Source organism: Chrysemys picta, chromosome 17 (assembly GCF_011386835.1).
Source record: "Chrysemys picta bellii isolate R12L10 chromosome 17, ASM1138683v2, whole genome shotgun sequence".
NCBI classification, from domain to species: domain Eukaryota; kingdom Metazoa; phylum Chordata; order Testudines; family Emydidae; genus Chrysemys; species Chrysemys picta.
In genome coordinates this window covers 22,244,146-22,266,913 of record NC_088807.1, presented here as the reverse complement: position 1 = coordinate 22,266,913, position 22,768 = coordinate 22,244,146, and the positions used below count along the sequence as shown (strand labels likewise).

Below are 22,768 nucleotides of genomic sequence, written 5' to 3'. Positions count from 1 at the left end.
GGCAGGATCAGGGGTGGCAGGTTTGTAGAAATTTTGGTGGTGCCCAGAACCTGCCCCCACCCAAACTCTGCCCCCCACCCCCCTGTGGGAGGGAGTTTGGGTGAGGGAGGAGGTCTGGGGTACAGGCCCTAGGCTGGGGCAGTTGATTGGGGTGCAGGCTCTGGGAGGAAGTTTGGGGATGGGAGGGGGTGCGGAGAGATGGGGTGCAGGGGTGAGGGCTGTGGGTTGTGGCTGCAGATGAGGGTTTTGGAGTGTGGGAGGGGATCAGGGCAAGAGTAGGAGTGTGGGGGTTGAGGGCTCTGGCTGGGGCTGGGAATGGGAGGTTTAGGGTGTGGGAGAGGCTCAGGGCTGGGGCAGAGGGTTGGGGTGTGGGGGGTGAGGGCTCTGTCTGGGACTGGCAATAAGGTGTTTGGGGTGCTGGAGGGGCTCAGGGCTCAGGTAGAGGGTTGAGGGTGCGGTGGGGGGTGAATGCTCTGACTGGGGGTGTGGCATCTGAGGTGGGGATGAGTTTGGGGTGCAGGCAGACTGCTCTGGGACAGGGGCTAGAGAGGAGGACTCCCCCCAGCCCTTTCCCTGCCAGCAGCAGCAAGCTCTGGGGGAGGAGCCCCCCTTTCCTGCCCCCCCAGCAGCACACTCACCCCCACCACTGTCACTGCATGTGCTCCTAGGGCCCCTCTCAGGTCCTGGAATCTCCCTCGCCTCCCCCGTGGTGGGTGCCGGGGGTTGCTGCGTGCGCCTCCTCCCCTACTGTGGCCCCTGACTGTAGCCTCACTGGGGGTGAGGGATGGGGGTCCCTCCTTGCCCAGCATGGGGCAGGAGCGGTGACTGTGGGGGGGGGGCCTCCTGTGCTCCTGGAGGGTCCTGCCAGAAAAGGGAAGGGTCTGAGGGGGAAGGGCAGGCTCAGAGTCAGGGGAGAAGGGGGCACTAGAACCCTGCGGCAGGGAGGCAGCATGGAGCTGCCCTGCTCCAGGGCTGGGAACGGGGGAGGGGAAAGCAAGTCGGGGTCGGGGGACACTCGGGGGGGCGCAGGTGGGGCCGGGGGGGGGAGATCACCTGGGTTATAAATACCTCCATGCCAGCAGCTTTTTTCCCCCTCTCCACCACTTTCTGCACCCTCCCAACTTTGCGTGCCCGAGGCAAGTGCCTCACTTGCCTCGCCCTTGTTACCGCGGGCCCAGGGTTTCCTGGGCTTTGCAGGGACCTCTGCTTGCTTTGCCTGCCCTAGATTTCACCTGCAGATTAGAGCCAACATATGATAGATGCAGGAAGAGACGACACATCGTCTACTTCCTGTAGCTGGAGCCACCAGCTGAGTTCCTCATTTGGGGCTTGGTTGAGTTGGGCTTCGGGGTGTTGGTGGCAGCGCTGAGGGGCCCCTGGCTGCCCCCATCATGGCATCTGCTCTCACCGTCCTCTTCCTCGGTGAGTATCGAATAAAGCCTGGGTGTGTGCCCAGGGGGGGATCTGAGACCAGGACGTATGCCCCTGGGGGATGGGGTCTGAGACCAGGGCGTGTGCCCATGGGGGGATCTGAGACCAGGGTGTGTGCCCATGGGGGGATCTGAGACCAGGGTGTGTGCCCATGGGGGGAAGTGGGGGTTGAGACCAGGTTGTAGGATCCAGTTGCTCTGGGATCTGGTCACTAACGAGCCGTCTCCTCTCCAGGCTGCTGGCTGGCCGGGCACAGTGGGGTGTGGGGAGGTGAGTATCAGTTTGTGGGGAGGACAATAACATCAAGGACGGGGGAGGGGATACGTGGGGTGGAGAAAAGAGGAACTGAGCCCTGAACCTTCCCCAAAACTCAACCCAAACTCCCCCCTAAGCTCAGACCTGTCCCCGTTCTTCTGCGAACCTCCCCCGTCCCGGCCCCGCTAGGGAATAACTAGGAGCCGAATCTGGCTCGTGGGGTCTGACAAAGTAGACGGGAACCATCCTCTAGTTTAATGTCCTGCCCCCACCCACCCCCCGCTCCCAGGCTGTGAGGATTAGGGGTGGGGGTGACACGTGGATGAATTTCAGCTAATACAAACGTTAACAGGGCCCGTCCATGGGCTCTAGATCCCCTTGGGGAACCGAAACTTTCACAGTCAGTGCAGCCGCGGGCAGAACCCCCAGATCCTCCCCTGCCCCGAGATCCACCCCAACACCTCCCTCCCCTGCACTCACAGCCCTGCCCCGATCCCTAGGCCTGGGGAAAGGTGGGTCTTGTGAGATTCCTGCCGGTCACAGACTCTATTTCCAACCCCAGGGTGGGGGGCAGAGCTGCAGGGGGCCCACTAGTCAGGCTCCCTGGCTGGCCTCAGGCGGGACCGGGGGGGCAGGGGATCTCTCATTCAGCTGGGTCCTGAGCTATGTCTGGGTGAACCCCCTGCCCCCAAGCCCCATGGGCAGGCAGTGCCAACCCTGGTAGGGGACAGACTCCTAGAGAGGCCGAATGACGGATGGACTGAATTCGGGTGGCAGAAGTGGGGGCTGTGTCTCCCCTGTTTAACTCCTGTCTCTTGTTGAAAGCAGGGCAAGATTACCCCAAACCCACCATCTCAGTGAGCCCCAGCAGCGTGGTGGCGATCAGGGGAAACGTCACCATCCGCTGTGCGGGTTTGTACCCGGGCATGGAGTTCTTTCTGCGTAAAACTGGACACCCGAACCCGCAGAGGCAGACGGTGCCTGATGGGACCGTGGCTGAATTTCCCATCGTCAATGTCAGCCGGGAAGATCGAGGGAGCTACACCTGCGACTATCGCTCCATAACCGATCAGAATCGCACATCCTATCCCAGCGACTCCGTCGAGATCATTGTAGGAGGTGAGGGAGGGGCCCGGCTCAGTGCCCGGGCTCCCAGCCCCACACCCAGCCAGACCCACAGCGGGTCTCTGCACCGATGGGATGCTCAGAGCCAGGCTCTGCCCTGGGCCAGCAGAGGGGACGCCCGGCTGGGGAGCGGGGATGGAGTCACTTGGGGGTTCCCCAGCCAGGGGGGAGAAGCAGCCACTGGAGATTTGGGGCAGAGGAAGGCCGGGGGCTGTGGCTGGGGGCTGGGGCTGCCCTGGCCTAGCACAGGGCTGGGGTCACCCGGGCCGGCAAACGCAGCTGGAGCTGCTCAGCATCGCATGGCTGGAACTGGAGTCGGTTGGCTGGCTGGGGCTGACCTGGGCTTGGGGCTGTGCCGGGGGTCCTCTGGAGGTGGGGGTGGGGAGCTGTCTCGGGGTTCTGGCCAGCTGGGGTTTCTCCAGCAAGGGGAGGGGGTGGTGAGAGGCACTCAGGGCTCCTGCTATGGGAAGTGGGGCCTTGTGCGTCAGGGTGGAGTTGCAGGGCTCCCGGAAAGGGGGGTCCACCCACCGCCCATGGGGGATGGAGTCACTGGGGGGAGCAGCAGCCACTGGAGATTGAGGGAGGGGGGATCCCTGTCCCCAGGGGAGCTACAGAGCAGGGGACCTTTCCCAGGGGGATTCTCCCCATCTCGGGGGATGCAGAGGGCTCGGGGCCCAGGGGCTTGTCAGCTGGCTCTGGCCCCTCCCCACTCCCCTGGAAACCCAGCACTCAGTCTGGAGCTGTGCTGGGGAGGGGAAGGTGGCTGGGTCGTCGTGTCGCCCCCCCCCCCCCCCCCCCGGGGTCTGCATCTCACGGCCTGTCTGCTTCCCACTGCAGAGCCCAGCTATCCCAAACCCAGCATCTCCCTGAGACCCAGCGGGGGGGTCTCCCTGGGGGGAGCCGTGAGCGTCTGGTGTCAGGGGCAGCCCCGGGGCGTGCGGTTCGTGCTGAATAAAGAGGGACACCATTTCCTACCTGTGGATTCGGACGGGTTTGAGGCTGTGTTTCCCATCAGCAACGTGAGCCGGGAGGATGGCGGGAGCTACAGCTGCTCCTATCACAACAAATCGGAGCCATTCACCGTGTCGTACCCCAGCGACCCCGTGGAGCTGGTGCTGAGAGGTGAGGGGCCCGGCTCGGCATCCCCATTCCCAGTCCCACCCCCAGCCAGACCCTCACAGGGGCTCACTGCCAATGGGACACTCAGAGCCAGGCTCTGCCCTGAGCCCTGACCCCGCAGAGGGGACGCCCGGCTGGGGAGCGGGGACGGAGTCACTGGGGGGTTTCCCAGCCAGGGGGGAGCAGGAACCCTGGAGGCGACTTTAACGCTGTCCCCTGTTTGTATGAACCGTGAGTTGCTATTTAATCCCGTGATCCCATCCCCTCTGTTCTCCAGCGCCCACCCCAGGCAGTGCCCTGGCCGGAGGTGAATGAGGCAGGGGCTGCAGAAGAAGTGGTGGCTTGGTGGACACGGTGCTGGGCTAGGACCCAGGAGATCTGGCCCAGTGCCTGGCACAGCCACACACTCTGTGATGGGAGCACGTCGCGGTTTTCAAAAGTGTCCTTCATTGTGTGTATGAGGGGGGACCTGTGACGAAGTGGGACTGTTCTTAATGTTTTCCTCAGTTTCCCCTATGCAGTTCTTAAGTATCTAGGTGGTGAGATAAGGGTGTATGGTTGCTGCAGAGCAAAGGGCCAGTGCACATAAATGCCCGACACTCTGTCTCCTAGCAACTGATGGCCTGGACCCCTCCTCTGCAAAGGTGCCAACTGAAGGTGTTGGAGACAAAGGGATCAGGTGACCTCCTGGCCTGGGAAAGAGACAAAGCCCAGAGAAGGAGGGGCTGGATGGGGGTTGGAGTTTGGAGCTGGCTGGGGACTGGAAGGGAGAGCAGACAGGGGTCTGCCTCGCTTGGCCCCAGAATGGACCCGGTGGAGGGGTCCCGTTCGCTGGACCTACAAGCTCTGTTTTAGACCATGTTCCTGTCATCTAATAGACCTCTGTTTTACTGGCTGGCACAGAGTCACATCTGACCGCGAAGTGGGGGGTGCAGAACCCTTTGGCTTCCCCAGGACCCCGCCTGGGCGGACTCACTGTGGGAAGCGCACGGAGGGGCATATGCTGAATGCTCCCAGGAGAGACCCAGTAGGTGAAGCCGTGTGAGCTTCTTGCCCTGAAGACGGTCTGTTTCGAGGGAGAGGAGGCTCCCCGAAGTCCTGACTGGCTTTGTGGGGAACAGTTCCAGAGCATCGCCCGGCGACTCCGTGACAGGGTCTCAATCTTCAGGGTTCTCAGGCCAAGCGATCGCAACCCGAGATGCCCACACTTAGCGGAGACCTCTGCAAACGCTGGCCTCAGTAGCGTTGGATCCTTTGTGTTACGGGTGCATGTAGGGCCCCCACCATGATCAGGGCCCTGTTGTGCCAGGTGCTGCATAAACACAGAGTGAAGAGACAGTCCCGGCCCCCGGGAGCTCACTAAGGAAAGTGAATCTGTCTGTGCCTCAGTTTCCCGCTATGTAGATGGCAGGCTGACTCCCTTCTTGTGTGCAGCTCCGGGCCTGGTGCTGGGCGGCGCCGGGCACCAGAGACCAGCCCGTGTGTCGCTCTGGTGCTCGGGAGGCTGGATGCAGTGAATGAGGTGGGGTCCACACATGGACATATGAAGATCCCAAGAACTAGGGAGCCGTGGCTCCATGTCTGTGGGGCTGGGAGCCCAGCTCGCAGGGCCGGGATTCTGAGTGAGGGGAACTCTGGGATCTGGGAGAGAATCTCTGCCCTGGGGCCCCAGGATCTGCCCAGATCTGTGGCCGGCCTGGGAGGCCGGGGCTGGAGGGGTGCCCGGGTCTGGCTCTCACAGCCTGTCTCCTGTGCACAGATCCCAGCTTACCCAGACCCTCCATCTCTCTGAGCCCCACTGGGGTCACCGCCCCAGGGGCAAACGTCACCATCCGGTGTCAGGGGCAGCGCCGGAATGTGACATTCTTCCTGCACAAGCCTCGAGACCAGAACCCGCAGCGACAGATGGACCCTGCTGGGGACGGGGTCGAGTTCCTCATCACCACTGTGGGCCGGCAGCACGGAGGGAACTACAGCTGCAGCTACCGGAACCGATCAGAGCCCTTCGTCTCCTCAGAGCCCAGCGACCCCGTGCAGCTGGAGGTAAAAGGTGAGGGGCCCAGCTAGACATCCCCTCTCCCAGCCCCACACCCAGCCAGACCCTCGCAGGGGGCTCCATGCTGCTAGGACGCTCAGAGCCTGGCTCTGCCCGGCGGGAGCTACAGCTGCTCCTATCACAGCAGATCGGAGCCATTCGCCGTGTCATATCCCAGCGACCCTGTGAAGCTGGTGGTGGGAGGTAAGGGGCCCGGCTTGGTGTCCCCGTTCCCAGCCCCACACCCAGCAAGACCCTCACGGGGGCTTGGTGCCAATGGGACACTCAGAGACAGGCTCTGTCCTGAGCCCTGACCCCGCAGAGGGGACGCCCGGCTGGGGAGTGGGGACAGAGTCACTGGGGGGTTACCCAGCCAGCAGGAAGCAGCAGCTCCTGGATGTGACTTTAACGCTGTCCCCAGTTTGTATTAACCATGAGTCACTATTAAATCCCGTGATCCCATCCCCTCTGTTCTCCAGCACCCGCCCCAGGCAGTGCCCCGGCCCGGGCTGAATGAGGCAGGGGCTGCAGGAGAAGCGGTGGCTTGGTGGACACAGCGCTGGGCTGGGACCCAGGAGATCTGGCCCAGCTCCTGTGTGATGGGAGCACATTGCGATTTTCAAAAGTGTCCTTCATTGTGGGGGGGCCTCAATCTTCAGGGTTCTCAGGCCGAGCGCCCACAAGGCGAGATGCCTACAGTTAGCGGAGACCTCTGCAAACGCTGGTCTCAATAGTGCTGGATCCCTTGTGTTGCGGGTGCATGTAGGGCCCCCCCATGAGCAGGGCCCTGTTGTGTTAGGCGCTGCATAAACACAGAGTGAAGAGACAGTCCCTTCCCCTGGGAGCTCACTTAGGAAACTGAATATGTCTATGCCTCAGTTTCCCACTATGTAGAATGGGAGGCTGACTCCCTCCTTGTGTGTGGCTCGGGGCCGGTGGTGCTGGGTGCTGCCGGGCACCAGAGACCAGCCCGTGAGTCGCTCTGTGCTCTCGGGGCTGGATGCAGTGAATGGGGCAGGGGCCACACATGGGCATATGAGGATCCCAAGAACTAGAGAGCTCCTGCTCGGTGTCTGTGGGGCTGGGTTCCCAGCTCACAGGGCCAGGATTCTGGGTGGGAAACTCTGGGATCTGGGAGAGAATCTCTGCCCGGGGGCCCCAGGATCTGCCCCTGGCTGCGGCTGGCCGGGGAGGCCGGGGCTGGGTGGGTGCCCAGGTCTGGCTCTCACAGCCTGTCTCCTGTGCACAGATCCCAGCTTACCCAGACCCTCCATCGCTCTGATCCCCACTGGGGTCATCGCCCCAGGGGCAGACGTCACCATCCGGTGTCAGGGACAGCGCCAGAACGTTACGTTCTTCCTGCACAAGGCCGGAGACCTGAACCCGCCGCGACAGATGGACCGTGCTGGGGAGGGGGCCGAGTTCCACATCCCCACCATGGGCCAGCAGCACCGAGGGAACTACAGCTGCAGCTACCGGCTCCAATTAGAGCCCTTCGTCTACTCAGAGCCCAGCGACCCCGTGCAGCTGGTGGAAGCAGGTGAGGGGCCCGGCTCAGTGTCCCGGCTCCCAGCCCCACCCCCAGCCAGACCCTTGCTGGGGGCTCCATGCTGCTGGATGCTCAGAGCCAGGCTCTGCCCTAAGCCCTGGGCCCAGCAGAGGGGATGCCTGCCGGGGTGCGGGGATGACGTGGGTGGCAGGTATAATAGGCCAGGGAAAGCTCTGCCTTCCCTGGCTGGAGCCACTGCTGAGGGATGCTGGGCTGTGGTTGGCCAGCTGGCCGGGGCCTGGGGCTGGCCGGGGCCAGGGGCTGGGGGCTGCTCTGGCCTAGCACAGGGCTGGGGTCACCCGGGCCGGCTGGCGCCGCTGGGGCTCTTGGCATCACATGACTGGGGCTCAGGTTGGTTGTGTCGCTGTGGCTGACCCGGGTCTGGGCTGGGGCTGGCCAGCCGGCCGGGGGCTGGGGTTGGTCAGACGGGGGCTGGGGCTGCTCTGGCCAGCGCAGGGCTGGGGTCGCTCGGGCCAGCTGGCGTGACTGGGGCTGCTCGGGCTGGCCAGGCTGGGGCTGGGGTCAGTCGGCCGGCATGGCTGGGGCTCCGGTCGGTTGGCTGGCTGTGGCTGACCAGGGACTGGGGCTGTGCCGGGGGTACTCGGGCAGCGGGGGTGGGGGGCTGTCTCGGGGTTCTGGCTGGTCCGGGGGTTTTCTGGCGTGGGGAGGGGGTGGTGAGGGGCACTCAGGGCTCCTGCCACTAGAACCGGGGCTTTGTGCAGTGGGGGGCTGAGGTTGCAGGGCTAGCCTCCCGGAAATGGGGGTCCACGCACTGCCCATGGGGAATGGAGTCACTGGGGGGAGCAGCAGCCGCTGGAGATTTCAGTCTGAGGGAGGGGGGATCCCTGGCTCCAGGGGAAGCTGCGGAGCAGGGGGCCTTTCCCAGGGGGATACTCCCCATCTCCGGGGACGCACAGAGGGCTCGGGGCCCAGGGGCTGCTCAGCCGGCCCCTCCCCACTCCCCTGGATCCCCAGCACTCAATGAGGAGCTGTGCTGGGTGGGGGCGGGTGGCTGGGTCGCTGTGTCGGCCCCTCCCCGCCCAGGGTCTGCGTCTCACGGCTTGTCTCCTTCTGCTCCCAGAGCCCACTCTGCCCAAGCCCGTCATCAGCCCCAGCGGGGAGGTCTCCCTGGGGGGAGCTGTGTCCATCTGGTGTTGGGGGCAGGGCCAGGGCGTGCGGATCGTGCTGAATAAAGGGGGACGCCATGTTGCACACGTGGATACGGTAAAGTCGGTGTTTGAGTTTCCCATCAACAACGTGCGCCAGGAGCAGGGCGGGAACTATAGCTGCTCCCATCACAGCAGGTCGGAGCCGTTCGTCAGGTGGAGCGACTCCGTGGAGCTGGTGGTGAGAGGTGAGGGGCCCGTCTCGCGTCCCTGTTCCTAGCTCCACCCCCAGCCAGACCCTCACAGGGGCTTGGTGCCAATGGGACACTCAGAGCCAGGCTCTGCCCTGAGCACTGACCCTGCAGAGGGGACGCCCGGCTGGGGAGTGGGGATGGAGTCACTGGGGGGTTCCCCAGCCAGGGGGGAGCAGCAGCCCTGGAAGCTACTTTAACGCTGTCCCCAGTTTGTATGAACTGTGCGTCGCTATTTAATCCCGTGATCCCATCCCCCTTGTTCTCCAGCGCCCGGCCCAGGCAGTGCCCCGGCCCGGGCTGAATGAGGCAGGGGCTGCAGGAGAAGCAGTGGCTTGGTGGACACGGCGCTGGGCTGGGACCCAGGAGATCTGGCCCAGCTCCTGCTGCGGACATAGACACTGTGTGATGGGATCTCGTCGCGGTTTTCAAAAGTGTCCTTCATTGTGGGGGGGCCTCAATCTTCAGGGTTCTCAGGCCGAGCGCCCGCAAACCGAGATGCCCACAGATAGCCGAGATCTCTGCAAATGCTGGCCTCAATCGCGCTGGATCCCTTGTGTTGCGGGTGCATGTAGGGCCCTCGCCATGATCAGGGCCCTGTTGTGCCAGGCGCTGCATAAACACAGAGTGAAGAGACAGTCCCTTCCCCTGGGAGCTCACTGAGGAAAGTGACTGTGTCTGTGCCTCAGTTTCCCACTATGTAGAATGGGAGGCTGACTTCCTTCTTGTGTGCGGCTCGGGGCCTGTGGTGCTGGGTGGTGCCAGGCACCAGAGACCAGCCCGTGAGTCGCTCTGTGCTCTCGGGGCTGGATGCAGTGAATGGGGCAGGGGCCACACATTGGCATATGAGGATCACAAGAACTAGGGATGTTCTTCCTCTAAAATAGGGACAACTGCGCCCAGACCTGCTCTGACTAAGCCGGGCTGTAAAGGGGTCATAGCTTGGATGGGAGACAGAGAAGGAAACCCAGGGGCTGTGGCAGGGGCCCAGCAGGGGGTGCTCTCCCCTGGCAGTGAGAGCTGGCCCCAAAGCCCCTGGGCAGCACTAGGGGGCGCTGGGCTGCAGGGGGTGGGGCAGGGGGCTCGGTAGGAGCCACTGTGCTGCCGGGGGTGGGAACCTGTCTCTAGGTTGATCCAGGCTCAGCAGCTGGAGGGGGCAGGGCTCCCCCTGGCAGAGCGTGGGGGGCAGGGATTCTGTCCTGGCCCCGCTGCCCTGTAGGGCTGAGGGGCAGGGCTGATACATGGGGATCAGGGTCGACTCATGTATAAATCTGCTTCATGTCTTTGCAGGGTAAGGACCAGCCCCGAGACAGAGCAGATGAGACCCCAGCTCTGCTTCCCACCCCGATCTACCTGCCCTAGGATTCAGGACTCCTGGGTTCTCTCCCCGGCTCGGGATGGGAAGTGGTGTCCAGTGGTTACACCAGGGGGGCGAGGAGGTTTTAATGTTGTACTTTTTAGTTATTTTCCTAATGATAGGTTGATTCTCATTAGTTGATAACCATTAAAAATGTTGATTTGCAACTAAATATAGTCTTTACACTAAATCTGGTGCTTTTTCTTTTGCTAACCATGATGGCAAACTGTATCTATCCACGTTGATTGAAGCAGTTATATGGAGTCATTTACATTTCTTCAGTCTAATTTTGACATTTTGAATATGTTGGAAAATGGCAAATGATACATTTATTGCCTAGATTATGATGATTTTCTTACTTCTGATTTGTCCAAGCGCTGTTTGGATGGAAATTCAAATGCACAGAAACAGCATTTTCAATATGTTTATTAATTAAATAAAACGACCTTAAATGTGCTGAATACATAATAACAAAAAAGTGGATCGAAACGTATTTTTCATTTGAACCTAACTGATGTAAGGAGGTATCTGCAGTTAATGACATGAACTGATTGTTTTGTTATACCAATAAAAACTAGCAGGATCTTATTAAAGGGGACAAGATAAAGATGTCACATTTATTTTGATAACAATTTGATTTATGACCAATAACTAATATCTTAATCCTTATACACATACATTATACCTAATACCTATACACACACATACACACACACACACACACACACACACACAAACCCATCAGATGTTCTGCAGCTGCTGCATAGTTACCAGTCTTGCTTGAGTCTGTGGCTTGAGTTTGCAGCTTGGGTTCGTAGCTTGTGGCGGTAACTGGCCAGGAAAGCCGGGCACAAGGACGAGCTGGGTCTCTGTTGGGCATGCACCGATGCCCTTCCATGTTGGCAGCAGAATGTTACCCTCCTCCGAAGTTTTCCATCTCACCCATCCTTTTTGTAGGCTTTAGTTTGAATCCAGAGTCTATAGGTCTTGCTGTGTCACGCTGCCTCTGGGTTTGGTGATTGATCACCCGTCAATTGCAGACATGACTTTCAGCCTCGGATCTGGCTTTGATCTTCCTTCTATTGTACCTTTTCTTTTTAGGGTGGATTCTTCTTACTTTGTTAGGGCTCTTGTCTGCATCTTCAGCCCTTGGTGTTTGAACTCTATTTAATCAGGACAGGCTGGGGCTGGAGGTTGATTCCATCATCCATCCATCCCTCATTCACATATCTAAACTAAACTAATAAGATTACAGCAGGGTTTGCAAAAATGAAGGTTGCAGCAAGCCCTTACAAAATGGAGTAAGCGTTGTAAAATGGGGTTTGAATTACAATATGGCAAACAGTGAACAGAAGTTACAATATAGACAAGTACAATGGATGGCAAACAGTGAAGAGAAGTTACACTGTAGGCAAGTGTAATAAATGGTGAACAGAAGTTCCAATACTGAAACAGTGCAAGTCTCAGTGATTTAAGCAGGAATTGGATTGATAGTGAAACTTACAAAGGCAGCTGACTGAACAGCTATGGCTCTTAACAAGCATCTTAACTGTTAATTAGCCAGTTATTGGGGTAACCGGTTTTATGAATGAATGTTGTTTCATTCATAAAACTTTACTTATGAAGTTACATTAATAAAGTGAACAATTAAAAACAATTTCATTAATCAGTTCTACAGTTTCTAGTCATCGTATCTCTCAGATATTAGAACTAGTAGATCTGATCCCCCCACGTGTAGTATTTATTCATAGATTGGAAGAGGAAAAGAAGCTTTCCTGCTTTCTCAACTCCCCGTCAGTGTCTGAAATTTGAAGGAACGTGTCATTGAACTGAACGAGCTGAATACACTGAACTGAAGAAAAGATTCTTTCTGTGCCTGCAGAAGAGGCGACTGCTGTCAAAAGCTGGTTTTACCCTTTCAGCAAACTCTGGTTCCAGGTGCTCGGCCAACGACTTCCACAAATTCAGTGGCTTGACGTCCATTAAAACAGGGCAGCAAACACGGACTAAACTACAGCAAGTCTAGGCATTAACATGGGTTGTCATAATTTCAAATTTAATCCCCAATAGTCTTGTTTTTAAACAAACAAACAAAGAAGTTTTTTATTTAAATGAAAATAATCCAATTGACATTTTTCTTAAATCCCTTTTGTGGTTTTTTTGTTTTTGAAAAAATCCTTTTGATCCACCCTGATTTTAGAAGAACTTCCACATTCAAGTTAATCCTAAACTGCTCATATTCGGTTATAGGAGAGAAGGCAGCAAAATTCATCATATCAATAATTCATTGAAAATTATTTACTTGATCTTAAAAGAGACTAACTAGAGGGTCAGACACTTGTTTGTTTCTGTAGGCCCAGTTTCCATCCCTGAACCAGTAACAATTGCACGGGATAATGCCCCAAACCCTACAGTTTATTGTCAAATCGTCTGAGCCATTACTCGTCTGTGCTTCTTGTTTCAGAAGTTTCAGATGAACAAAAACTTCCCCTCGGCAGTTGGTGCCCATGTGGCGCTGCAGACAGAGGAGCTGAGCAGTAACCTTGTGACATCAACCACAACTCAGCAACCCGCCCATCACTCACTCCCTCCACTAACCCTGATCTTAAATCCTCACCCTGCCGCCTGCCTGGGTCATCTCTCCCTTTGAAACCGGCAGGTTAGCTCATTTTAACCAATGGGGTTGAATTATGCAAATCTCCTGGAGAGAGTTAGCACTGACTGGCTGAATTAACTCTGATGTCACAAAGCGCCTCCTCCTACAGCACCAATTAAATGGGAGTGGTGCAGAAAATCAGGCTTTTCTGGTGCTGCTGTTTTCCAATTGTCACCAAAACCAACAAGGTTCTTCCCACCGATGCCCAGAAATTTTGGAATCAATTTAACACAGTCTTCAAAAAATATCGTGTTACAGACAGACAAAGAAATGCCACTGAACTGACGCAGGGAGCTTCAGCTGCCGATATAGCACCAAATTAGACTTGCCCGTCTGGTCAGAGCCCAGAGACCCCGTGGAGCTGGTGGTAGCAGGTGAGGGCGCAGCTCAGTATCCCTGCTCCCAGCCCCACCCCCAGCCAGACACTCAGGGGATTTCGACGCTCAGAGCCAGGCTCTGCCCTGAGCCCTGCGCCCAGCAGAGGGGAGGCCTGGCTGGGGAGTGGGGACAGAGTCACTGGAGGTTCCCAGCTGCGATAAGGAGCAGCTGCTGGAGATTTGGGGCTGAGGGAGGGGGGATTCCGTGAAAACAGCCACGAAACAGCTGCGGTGGGGAGAACCTCAAGGATTCCTGGGCAGCTGAAGTAGGGTGAGAAAGAAACAGATGGGACAGCAGGCAGCAGCTCCCCACAGCCCTGGTGGAAACGGCTCATAGAGTTTGGAGGGAGGCTGCCCAGCCCCTGGAGAGAGACACCAGCAACCAGCGAGGTAGCAACCGGCACCAGAAATGAAGGGATGCAGTGAGTGGGGAGCCAGTGGAAAGGGACCCTGGTGGCTGAGCTGTGTCATCAAAGGGGCCAGACACAGAGCTGGCAGGGAGAACGTCCCGTTCAGAAGGGACAGAGATGGCATGGAGGACTAGCTGTCTTGATTTGAGCTGGAACTCAGAACTAGGGTGACCACATAGCAAGGGTGAAATGTCGGGACAGGGGGTGGAGGGTTTTAGGTGTTATATAAGACAAACCCTGAATATCGGCACAGTCCCTATAAAAAGAGGACATCTGGTCACTCTACTCACAACAGCCAAGAAAGACAGTGCAAGAAGATGGCTCCAGCTGCAATGAATGTTTGTTTGGGGTGTTTTTGCTCCGCCGACGGCACTCCAGTGGTTTTTTTTTTTTTGCTCCGTTGGCAACCCCCCCATGTGTCCTGATATTTTCTTCCTCTCATCTGGTCACCCTAGAAGCACTGCAAAGGCTTGGGGGAGTCAGGGGTAACGGAGGAGCTGAGGGAGTGGGTAGGAGCCTGGGAGTGAACCTGGAAGGTGTGCGTGTGGGTGAGAGAAGGTTGGTTTTTTTCAGTGGGGGGGGAGGTTGTTAGGGAGCTGGGAAGCCTCCCCCATGCAGACCCCAAGCCTCTCCCATTCAGTCAGGCACATCAGTCGTCCCTGTCCCCGCAACTCCCGTCCCCATGTGTCCCTGCAGCCTCCTCCCCCATCCCCAGACTCAACGCTGTCACCCCACTAGCTCCTGAGCCCCAGTCTGTTACCCCCCAGCAGCCCTGGGTGCCCCACTCTGCCCTAACCTGGCTCTGCGGCAGGTGCTGTGATGAACTTCTGCTCCTGGGGGAATTCTGCAGCATGGGGCAGGCAGAGAATTTATTTCCTCACAGAAAATACATTCTGCCCCAGAAGTGCTGCAGTTCCGCCTGTTGCCCACCAGGGGCCGCTGTGGGGCCAGAACAGCGGGCTGTGTTCATGCTGCTGGCTGCTGTGGCGCCACAGTGGCCTCTGGTGGGAAAAAGGCAGAACTGCAGCACTTGGGCAGAAACAAGGGAGGAGTCCTTGTGGCACCTTAGAGACTAACAAATTTATTTGGGCATCAGCTTTCCTGGGCTACAGCCCACTTCTTTGGATGCCTGGAGTGGAAAATACAGGAGCAGGTATAAATATATGAAAGAATGGGGGTTGATTTACCAAGTGTGAGGTCAGTCAAACGAGACAAATCAATTAACAGCAGGATACTAAGGCAGGAAAAATAACTTTTGAAGTGGTAAGAGTGTGGCCCATTACAGACAGCTGACAAGAAGGTGTGATTAACTGTAGGAGAAATTAGTAGTAGGGAAATTAGGTTTAGGTTTTGTAATGACCCAACCCCTCCCAGTCTTTATTCAGGCCTAATCTGATGGTGTCCAGTTTGCAAATTAATTCCAGTTCTGCAGCTCCACGTTGGAGTCTGGGTTTGAAGTTTTTTTGTTGAAGAATTGCCACTTTTAGGTCTGTTATTGAGTGACCAGAGAGATTGAAGTGTTCTCCTATTGGTTTTTGAATGTTATGATTCCTGATGTCAGATTTGTGTCCATTTATTCTTCTGCATAGAGAAAAATGTATGAAATGGGCAGAATGGATTATATGCAGGGAAAAAACAAATTTACGTGGGACAGATGAATTCTGCATGTCTGCAGATGCGCAGAATTCCCCCAGGAGTAACAGTGTGTGTGTCCCTGCCGCCCCCTGCTGGAGGGGCTGGGCCCTGCTCTGCGTGTCAATCACATGGGTCCTGTGCCCTAGTGCAGTGGATTTCAAAGTTCGGGTCGTGACTCAGTGATGGGTCGTGGAATGCCAGGCACTGGGTCGCCTTGCTCAGCCCCCAGGGACCCCGGAGGCCGGCCAGTAAAAAGTACTGGTAAAACTACTAATAAAACTACTAGTCCCAGCAGCAGGTCCAGCTCATAGGCAGGGGGTCTACAGGGCTCCGCGCGCTGCCCCCGAACCAAACACCGGCTCCACACTTCCATTGGCCAGTTCCATGGCAGGGGCAGTGCCTGCGGGCGAGAACCACGAGGAGCCGCTTGCACACCTCCGCCTAGGATCCAGACCTGCCGGCTGCTTCTGGGGTGCAGCGCCATCTGTGGTGCGAGGACCGATGGGAAGCCTGCCTCTGCATCCCGGCTGCGCCGCTGACCGGGAGCAGCTGGAAGTAAGCCTGTGCCCCAACCTCGTGCCCCAATCCCCCGCCCCAGCCTTGAGTCCCCTCAAACCTGGAGCCCCTTCCTGCACCCTGACCCCCTCATCCCCGGCCCCACCCCAGAGCCTGCACCCCCAGCCCAGAGCCCTGACCCTCTCCCACCCCCCACCCCCCCGCCCCAGCACAGAGCCTCCTCCCACACCCCATAGCCCTCAGCCCCAGTTCCACTGGGTCATGGGCATCAACAAGTTTCTTCACCTGGGTCACCAGAAAAAAAGTTTGAAAACCACTGCCTTAGTGGACCAAGTACCAGGCTGGGCCTCAGGACTCCTGGGTTCTATTCCCAGGTCTGGACTTTGACCAGGTCCCCTCACTCGGTGCCTCAGTTTCCCCATCTGTGCAATTGGGATGGTGACCCAGCCCCTCCCTGGGAGAGCACATCCTGTTAATCTCCTGATTTGTAATAAACACAGAATCACAAACTGCCCCACCCACTGGCACCCCACAGCCCCCTTGTCCCCACACCAGGAGTGTGTGTAACACCTGGGGGAGATGGGATCACTCGGGGGGGAGAGGCATGGGGCCCTCCTGCTCTAACTGCTAGACCCCACTTTCCTCCCACAGCTGGGGTATATAACAGGGTAGGTGCCGGGCATCAGCTTTACGCAGAGTTTCACTGGCAGTAGCAGAAACAGCAAGCGAGCGCCGGTTCTGGGCAGACTTCCCCTTTTGTGGTTTTACCCCATCTGCTCCTTTAACAACGCAGGATCTAAATTTACCCTACGTCCCCGCCTCACAGGGGCCATAAACCACAACCCCTCCCAGCCCCCCCATCCCATCTCTGTCCCACACCACTTGGCTAAGAATAGATCCTGCAGCGGATGTCACCTGAGAAGGAGGTTGGACAGGTCCCTCCATGTGACAAAGTGGGGAATTTTCTTGGTGCTTTGTATGAGCACTGTGATTGCCTCAGTTTCCCCTGTGTGCTGTGTGTGTAACGAGGTGGTGGGAGGGGGGGTTGTTGGTGCAGAGGGCCAGGTGTGACCTCTCCTAGCAGCCTGGACACTGGACAACGCCTGGATGTGGTGGAACCGAGGAAGTGATGACCCGGAGGCCCAGCCCATGTTGGGAGCGGCTGGTTCTGGCCAGTGGGGGGACAAAGGCCTGGGAGTCCGAGACAAGGGGTCAGAGGGTACATGAGATGGGGGTAGGGGGCAGAGGTTTGAGAGGAGAAGGGACAGTGTGGGAGCTTGGGGGCTGTAGGGGAGATCGGAGGGGCAGGGGGCAGGCTGGGGGGCATTTGAAGGGGGATAGACCGGGCGGAGGATGGGAGATAGGGGGTCAGGCTTGGAGGGAGTGACTCTGCTAAGCAACAAATCTGCTGCTCCTTCCCCTCCTGCTCCGTGGGGCCGAGAGCAGCTGTGGGGGGGGAGGCTCCCGAGTGGTTGGGGGGCGGCAGGTGAGCAGGGGGGCTTCAGGATTTACGAAGGCCATTGGGACCATCCAGCCGGGTGGCTGAAGCACATTTAACGCTGTCCCCGAGTCACGGTGCCCCCGGCGTTACCCAGCGCTGTGTGAGAATGGATGGGCGACGGCGCAACGACCACACCCAGGTCCTGCTCCCAGCCCCCTGCTCTAACCACTGGACCCCACTGCCCTCCCAGAGCCGGTAATAGAACCCCCTGACCCTCAGCTTCCTGCTGCCCTCTAGCCAATGGCGTATAAACAAAGCCTGTGTCACGTCCCTCTCTAGGGGCCTGGCCACATAACCACTGACAGTGTCTCCTCCAGCTCGGGGGCAGGGTCTCTGCGGGGGCATTAGAAAGTCCCTGGGTCTCTCCCGGCTGGTGACCCGTTGGGGGCTGGAATCGGTCCCCCTTCCGGGCAGGAGGGGAGCCACACCGACTCACTACTGGGGGAACAAGCAGTCAGTTAGTCCCGAAGCTCCGGCCCTCTGGTGCAGGGTGGAGCAAAGCCGACAGTTAGCTCAGGGCTCAGGCCCTCAGTTGCAGGGGACTGAGCGGGTACATAGTTCAGAGCCCAGGCCCTGGGTCAGGGCGGGGCAAACACAGTTTAGCTCGGGCCCTTGTTGGCAGGGGGCTGAGCGAGCAAGCAGTTCAGGCAAGGCACGCCTAGGCTCCTGTAGCCGAGCGTTGGGTGAGGGGGAAGCCTGCCACCCGTGAGCAGGGGGGGGGGGGGGGGGGGGGAACGCAGGCCCACCCACTCCACTGCGTTCCAGCCCGGGGCCCTAACAGCGGTTGCTGCCGCTGCTGGTCAGTGGGGTATCCAGACCGCAACACACTGACATAGGCTCACACTCAGTTGCAGCCGGACCGGGGTCGGCTACCCCCGGGCTACTTCCGTGATCCCCCTCAAAGCCTACCTCGTTCGTAGCGCCGGGATCGGGCCAGTCCACCTGCATGGGCTCCTCTCTGCCCGGGCTCGGTGGCAGGTCCGGTAGCTCTGCCGGGAAGTCAGGCCAACAATCCTCGGGCGGCTCCTCTGGGTAGCAGCAGGGGCGGAGGGGTTCTGGTGCAGTCTCGCCCTCAGGGTTGGTGGGGTGGGGTTCCCAGGGATTCTCCCAGTGACGGGGGCGGACAGGCTCCGGCGGCTCCTCCTCGTAGCGTGCCCGGGGTAGCTCTGGCCAGTTGGGTCCAGGCCTCGGTCTCCTGGCCGGGAGCTCCCGGCCGCACGTCTGCTCCCTGTGGTGGCTGGCCGCCGACTGAGCTCTGGCGGCCGGCCTTTATACTTCCTGTCCCGCCCCTTGACTTCTGGGGGGCGGGGACAGGCGGCGGTGGCTCCACCCACTCTGGTGCCTGCACGTGGGCTCCCTCTACAGGGGCCCGGGATGGAATTTCTCTTTCTCTGATTTTCTTTTGAACCTGGTTGATTTAATTCACACACTGAGAAAAGCCCCTTAGAACCAGGTGTTACAGTGTAAACCCGCCATCACCACTCAGCTATGGCGCAAGGGGCAGCAAACCCAGGTGTTCCCCATCACACCCGCTCCTCACACGGTGCCACGGCTCATGTCACAGGTGGGTGGGTTTTCAGGCTGAGAGGGAAGGCTGAGGGAATCCTCCAGCACCAGGAAATGCCACAGTTAAGTTTTCCTCAACTCTGCCCCCTTTAATTGCATGATCACATATTAATTTTACCTACATGGGAGCTGCGGGGAGCGGAGCCTGAGGGCACGAAGGCGGCGCACCCCCCACAGAGCTGCCTCAGGGACCAGGTGGCTGTTTCCTTGGGCCCCGGTAAGCGCTGCCGGGACCCAAACCCCTTCATAGAATCATAGAATATCAGGGCTGGAAGGGACCTCAGGAGGTTCTAGTCCAAACCCCTGTTCAAAGCAGGACCAACCCCAACTAAATCATCCTACCCAGGGCTTTGTCAAGCCTGACCTTAAAAACCTCTAAGGAAGGAGATTCCACCACCTCCCTAGGGAACCCATTCCAGTGCTTCACCACCCTCCGAGTGACATAGTTTTCCTAATATCCAACCTAGACCTCCCCCACTGCAACTTGAGACCATTGCTCCTTGTTCTGTCATCTGGTACCACTGAGAACAGCCGAGCTCCACCCTCGTTGGAACCCCCTTCAGGTAGTTGAAGGCTGCTATCAAATTCAGCTATTTCCCTCTGCTGAATAATGGGACACCTGGTAAAATTACCCGTATTCAAGCAAGTTCAATGACAATCAGTCAGAACTACGCTGTGCAAACCTTCAAATTAACATCAAGATGACTGAGCCCCTGTTAAAAACAAACACTGCGTAGCTGGATTCTTTTTATTTACCTTCTTATCTTTAAGGCTCCCCACTCAGATGCCCAAGGGGCCATTCGGGCATGGTCCCTGCAGACAGAACTGATGGGTTCAATTCTTCTATATAGAGGGTGATGGATAGATCACTGGGGACGGACGGCCATGGATCGGTGGGAATGTGGGTCCATGGGAACATAGGGCGGTGGACAGATGGGAGCACATCTGGTGATGGATAGAAAGATGGACTAAGAACTCGTCTCCATGAAAACTGGACCTGAAATGACAAATCCTGGGTGGTTCCCAACCCCCACTGGTGATCTCAGCGCGAGTCTGAGCTGTCGGTATTAGCGCCCCCTGGTTTGATACAGCCCCGTTTGGCAGACAAGCTCCCCTGTATCTCTATAGACACAGGGACGTTCCTCCTCCTGTCACGGAGTATTGGGGGACTCAGGGCCCTGCACCCCCGGCCTCCTGCGATTCACCATGACTCTCAGCCAGCCAGTAAAGCAGAAGGTTTATTTGGATGACAGGAATACAGTCCAAGACAGGTCTTGCAGGCACAGACAACAGGACCCCCTCAGTTAGGTCCAGCTTGGGGTCCCAGGGCATCCCAGCCCACCCCCCTTTGGGGGGTCAGAGCCATCTCTGCCTCCCAGCCATCTCTCCAGCCCGCTTCCAGCACTCTGCCTTCAGCGACCCCTCCCACAGCCTTTGTTCAGTTTTCCGGGCCAAGGTGTCACCTGGCCTCCAACCCCTTCCTGGGTTCTCATGTTACACGCTCAGGTATTCGCCTTCGGGCAGACTCCCATCCCCCAATGCAGACTATCCCAGCCACACTCCCCTGTCAGCATTCACACACCACAGTAAGAACAGGCCCAGTTCGTCACACCTCCGAAATAGGAACATCCGCGTCCAGACCTGCTCCGCAGTGACTCCAGGTGTGAATGGCACCTGGCTGGGGCAGGGACCATCTGTGTCATGTGTCTGTACAGCTCCGAGCACATGGGGGAGCTGGTTCACGACAGGGGCTCCTGGTAATTAATACGAGTCAGTAATGATTTTGGTTCCGGTTTCCGTGGAGCCAGGCAGGGGCTGTATCTGTGCTGAGGGTATCGTTGGGCCGATCCTCCCCATTCCAGGATCCCGGGGGTGCTGAGCTGGCTTGAATCCCTGGGTCCCGTCCTCTCCCCAGGAACGCCAGCTCAGCCCAGGGAAGAGTCACCAATGCTGATTGCGGGGTGGGGGGAGTGTCCCTGTATAACTAGCCACAGACATCAGGGCTCCAGCTTTCTCATGACCCCCCACACACACCTGACAGACCCCACATGGGGAACCGACCCAACTCCGTCTGGAGAAGCACTGGTTCCCACTCCACATCTCCACGCTGTTCCTAAGTGGTCACGGACTCACAGGGCTGAGGGGCCCCTCGCTGCCCCCATCATGGCATCTGCTCCCATCATCCTCTACCTCTGTGAGTTTCGGAGACAGCCTGCACGTGTATCCATGTGGGTGTGCGGGGGGTATCTGAGACCAGGGCGTGTGTCCATGGGGGCTATCAGAGACCAGGGCATGCCCATGGGGAGGGCCGATCTGAGACCAGGGCGTGTGCCATGGGGTGGGGGAGAACTGACTCACTCTGGGATCTGGTGCCTAACGACCTGTCTCCTTTCCCGGCTGCTGGCTGGCTGGGCAGAGTGGGGTGTCGGGACATGAGTATCTGTGGGGCAAGGGAAAGTTTAGTGTTCAGGATGGGGAGGGGGATGGGGGATTGGAAAAGAGGAGCTGAGCCCTGAACCTTCACCCAAAAAATCAGTTCAACCTTCTTGTATTGATCCCAGGGGGCTGAGATCAGAACCTGGCCCTGCCCCCTGTGCAGTCGGGGGTGAGTGCTGATTGACGGGGGGGGGGGGGAGGGGGGCGACCAGACCTTCCGTTTTAAAGGGACAGTCCCATATTTAACCCTCCTGGAGGTGTCCCGAGTTTTTCTTAAAAACAGGCAAATTCTCCTGTATTTTCTGTCTCCCCCGTCAGTACCTGCCGGATCCCTGCTCACCAGTTGCCTGCCCCCAGTGGCTGACGACACGGGTGGGTGTGCAAGGTTGGTAACAGGGCGAAGATGCAGCGTGTGGAGCCGGCCGCTCCCCTGCTGGTCCATCAGCACAGCCCCCACTGTGCCAGCTTTTGGCCAGCAGGGTCCTGCCCCCTGTCCCGTTTTTGCCCAGTGCGAGCTGCGGTGGCTGGTGGGTGCGGGCAGGTGCTAGACACCAGCTGGTTACATGTTGCCTCTGCTGCCCACCCATCAGCACTATACGTGCTCCCCCTCTCGCTGTCCTCTCCCTGCTTTGCCCCTTCACCCCCAGCCCAGCCCCGCTGCTCCTCCCTATCCGCCCCCCGGCGGGGCGCAGCCCAACCCAGCACTGAGGGGAGAACCAGCCATTGGTCAGAGCGCTCAGCTCACCCACAGCCGGGCTGGCAGGCTCCTCCCTTCCTCCCCCCACTGCTTCTGGCTGGGCCGGTGCCCGGGAAAGCCCAAGACCCTCCGGTCTGGGGCACTGGCCAGGAGGAGCCGAGCCCTGGGTGTGCCAAAGCCCCTGCACTGGCACAGGGGAGCCTCTCCACCCCTCAGCTAAGCTCTGGAGTGGGGGGGGGCAATTTCCAGCCTGTTCCCACCCCGAACCTGCAGGCTTCACAGCAGCCCCCCGGGCAGGGGCTTAGCACCCTCTTCACCCCCCTCCTCCTTGCCCTGGGTCCTGCGAGCTGGAAGTCGTCCCATTGCCGTGACCTGCAGCCCCCAACAAGCCCGCGGCGATAGCTGATTAGCAGCGCTGCAAAGGCCCTGGAGATCCTTTTCACTTCCTGGCTGGGTTATTTTCTGCCCTGCTGTGTCTTTCCTCCTCTCCTAGCTCACTCTCCTGGCTTCCCATCGGATGCTGCAGTTGGGTGTGTGGCACCCACCCCACCTGCCCTGCCTAAGGATAGGGTTACCATATCTAATAAATAAAAAAGAGGACCCTCCACGGGCCCTGGCCCCGCCCATTTCCCTGCCCTAGCCCCGTCCCAACTCCGCCCCTTCCCCACCCTAACTCCGCCCCCTCCTCCCTCTCACTCCCAGCCACGCGGAAAGGGCTGCCCGAGTGCTACCAGCTTCACGGTTTG

The 22,768-nt window shown here is 58.5% G+C and overlaps 1 protein-coding gene across 2 annotated transcripts; it reads left to right on the top strand.

Annotated features, from left to right (window-relative positions):
* Positions 1–1,256: 1,256 nt before the first annotated feature.
* Positions 1,257–10,717, top strand: LOC122173010 (immunoglobulin superfamily member 1-like). 2 transcript variants are annotated; one of them, XM_065571727.1, is made up of 8 exons: positions 1,257–1,422; positions 1,666–1,701; positions 2,515–2,805; positions 3,649–3,933; positions 5,690–5,980; positions 7,215–7,505; positions 8,596–8,868; positions 10,162–10,717. In XM_065571727.1, exons 1-8 carry the CDS (start codon positions 1,392–1,394, stop codon positions 10,164–10,166), a joined length of 1,503 nt encoding a protein of 500 aa, XP_065427799.1. In that variant the 5' UTR covers positions 1,257–1,391; the 3' UTR covers positions 10,167–10,717. The 2 variants fall into 2 exon arrangements, with proteins under 2 accessions (XP_065427799.1, XP_065427800.1); XM_065571728.1 differs by lacking the exon at positions 1,666–1,701.
* The last annotated feature ends 12,051 nt before the right edge of the window (positions 10,718–22,768 follow it).

Bases quoted from the DNA above. Each gene is read 5' to 3' on its own strand.
- LOC122173010 (XM_065571727.1), top strand. From the start codon at position 1,392: ATGGCATCTGCTCTCACCGTCCTCTTCCTCG. The intron at 2,806-3,648 runs GTGAGGGAGGGG...TTCCCACTGCAG, and splicing joins CGTCGAGATCATTGTAGGAG to AGCCCAGCTATCCCAAACCC. The intron at 7,506-8,595 runs GTGAGGGGCCCG...TTCTGCTCCCAG, and splicing joins CGTGCAGCTGGTGGAAGCAG to AGCCCACTCTGCCCAAGCCC.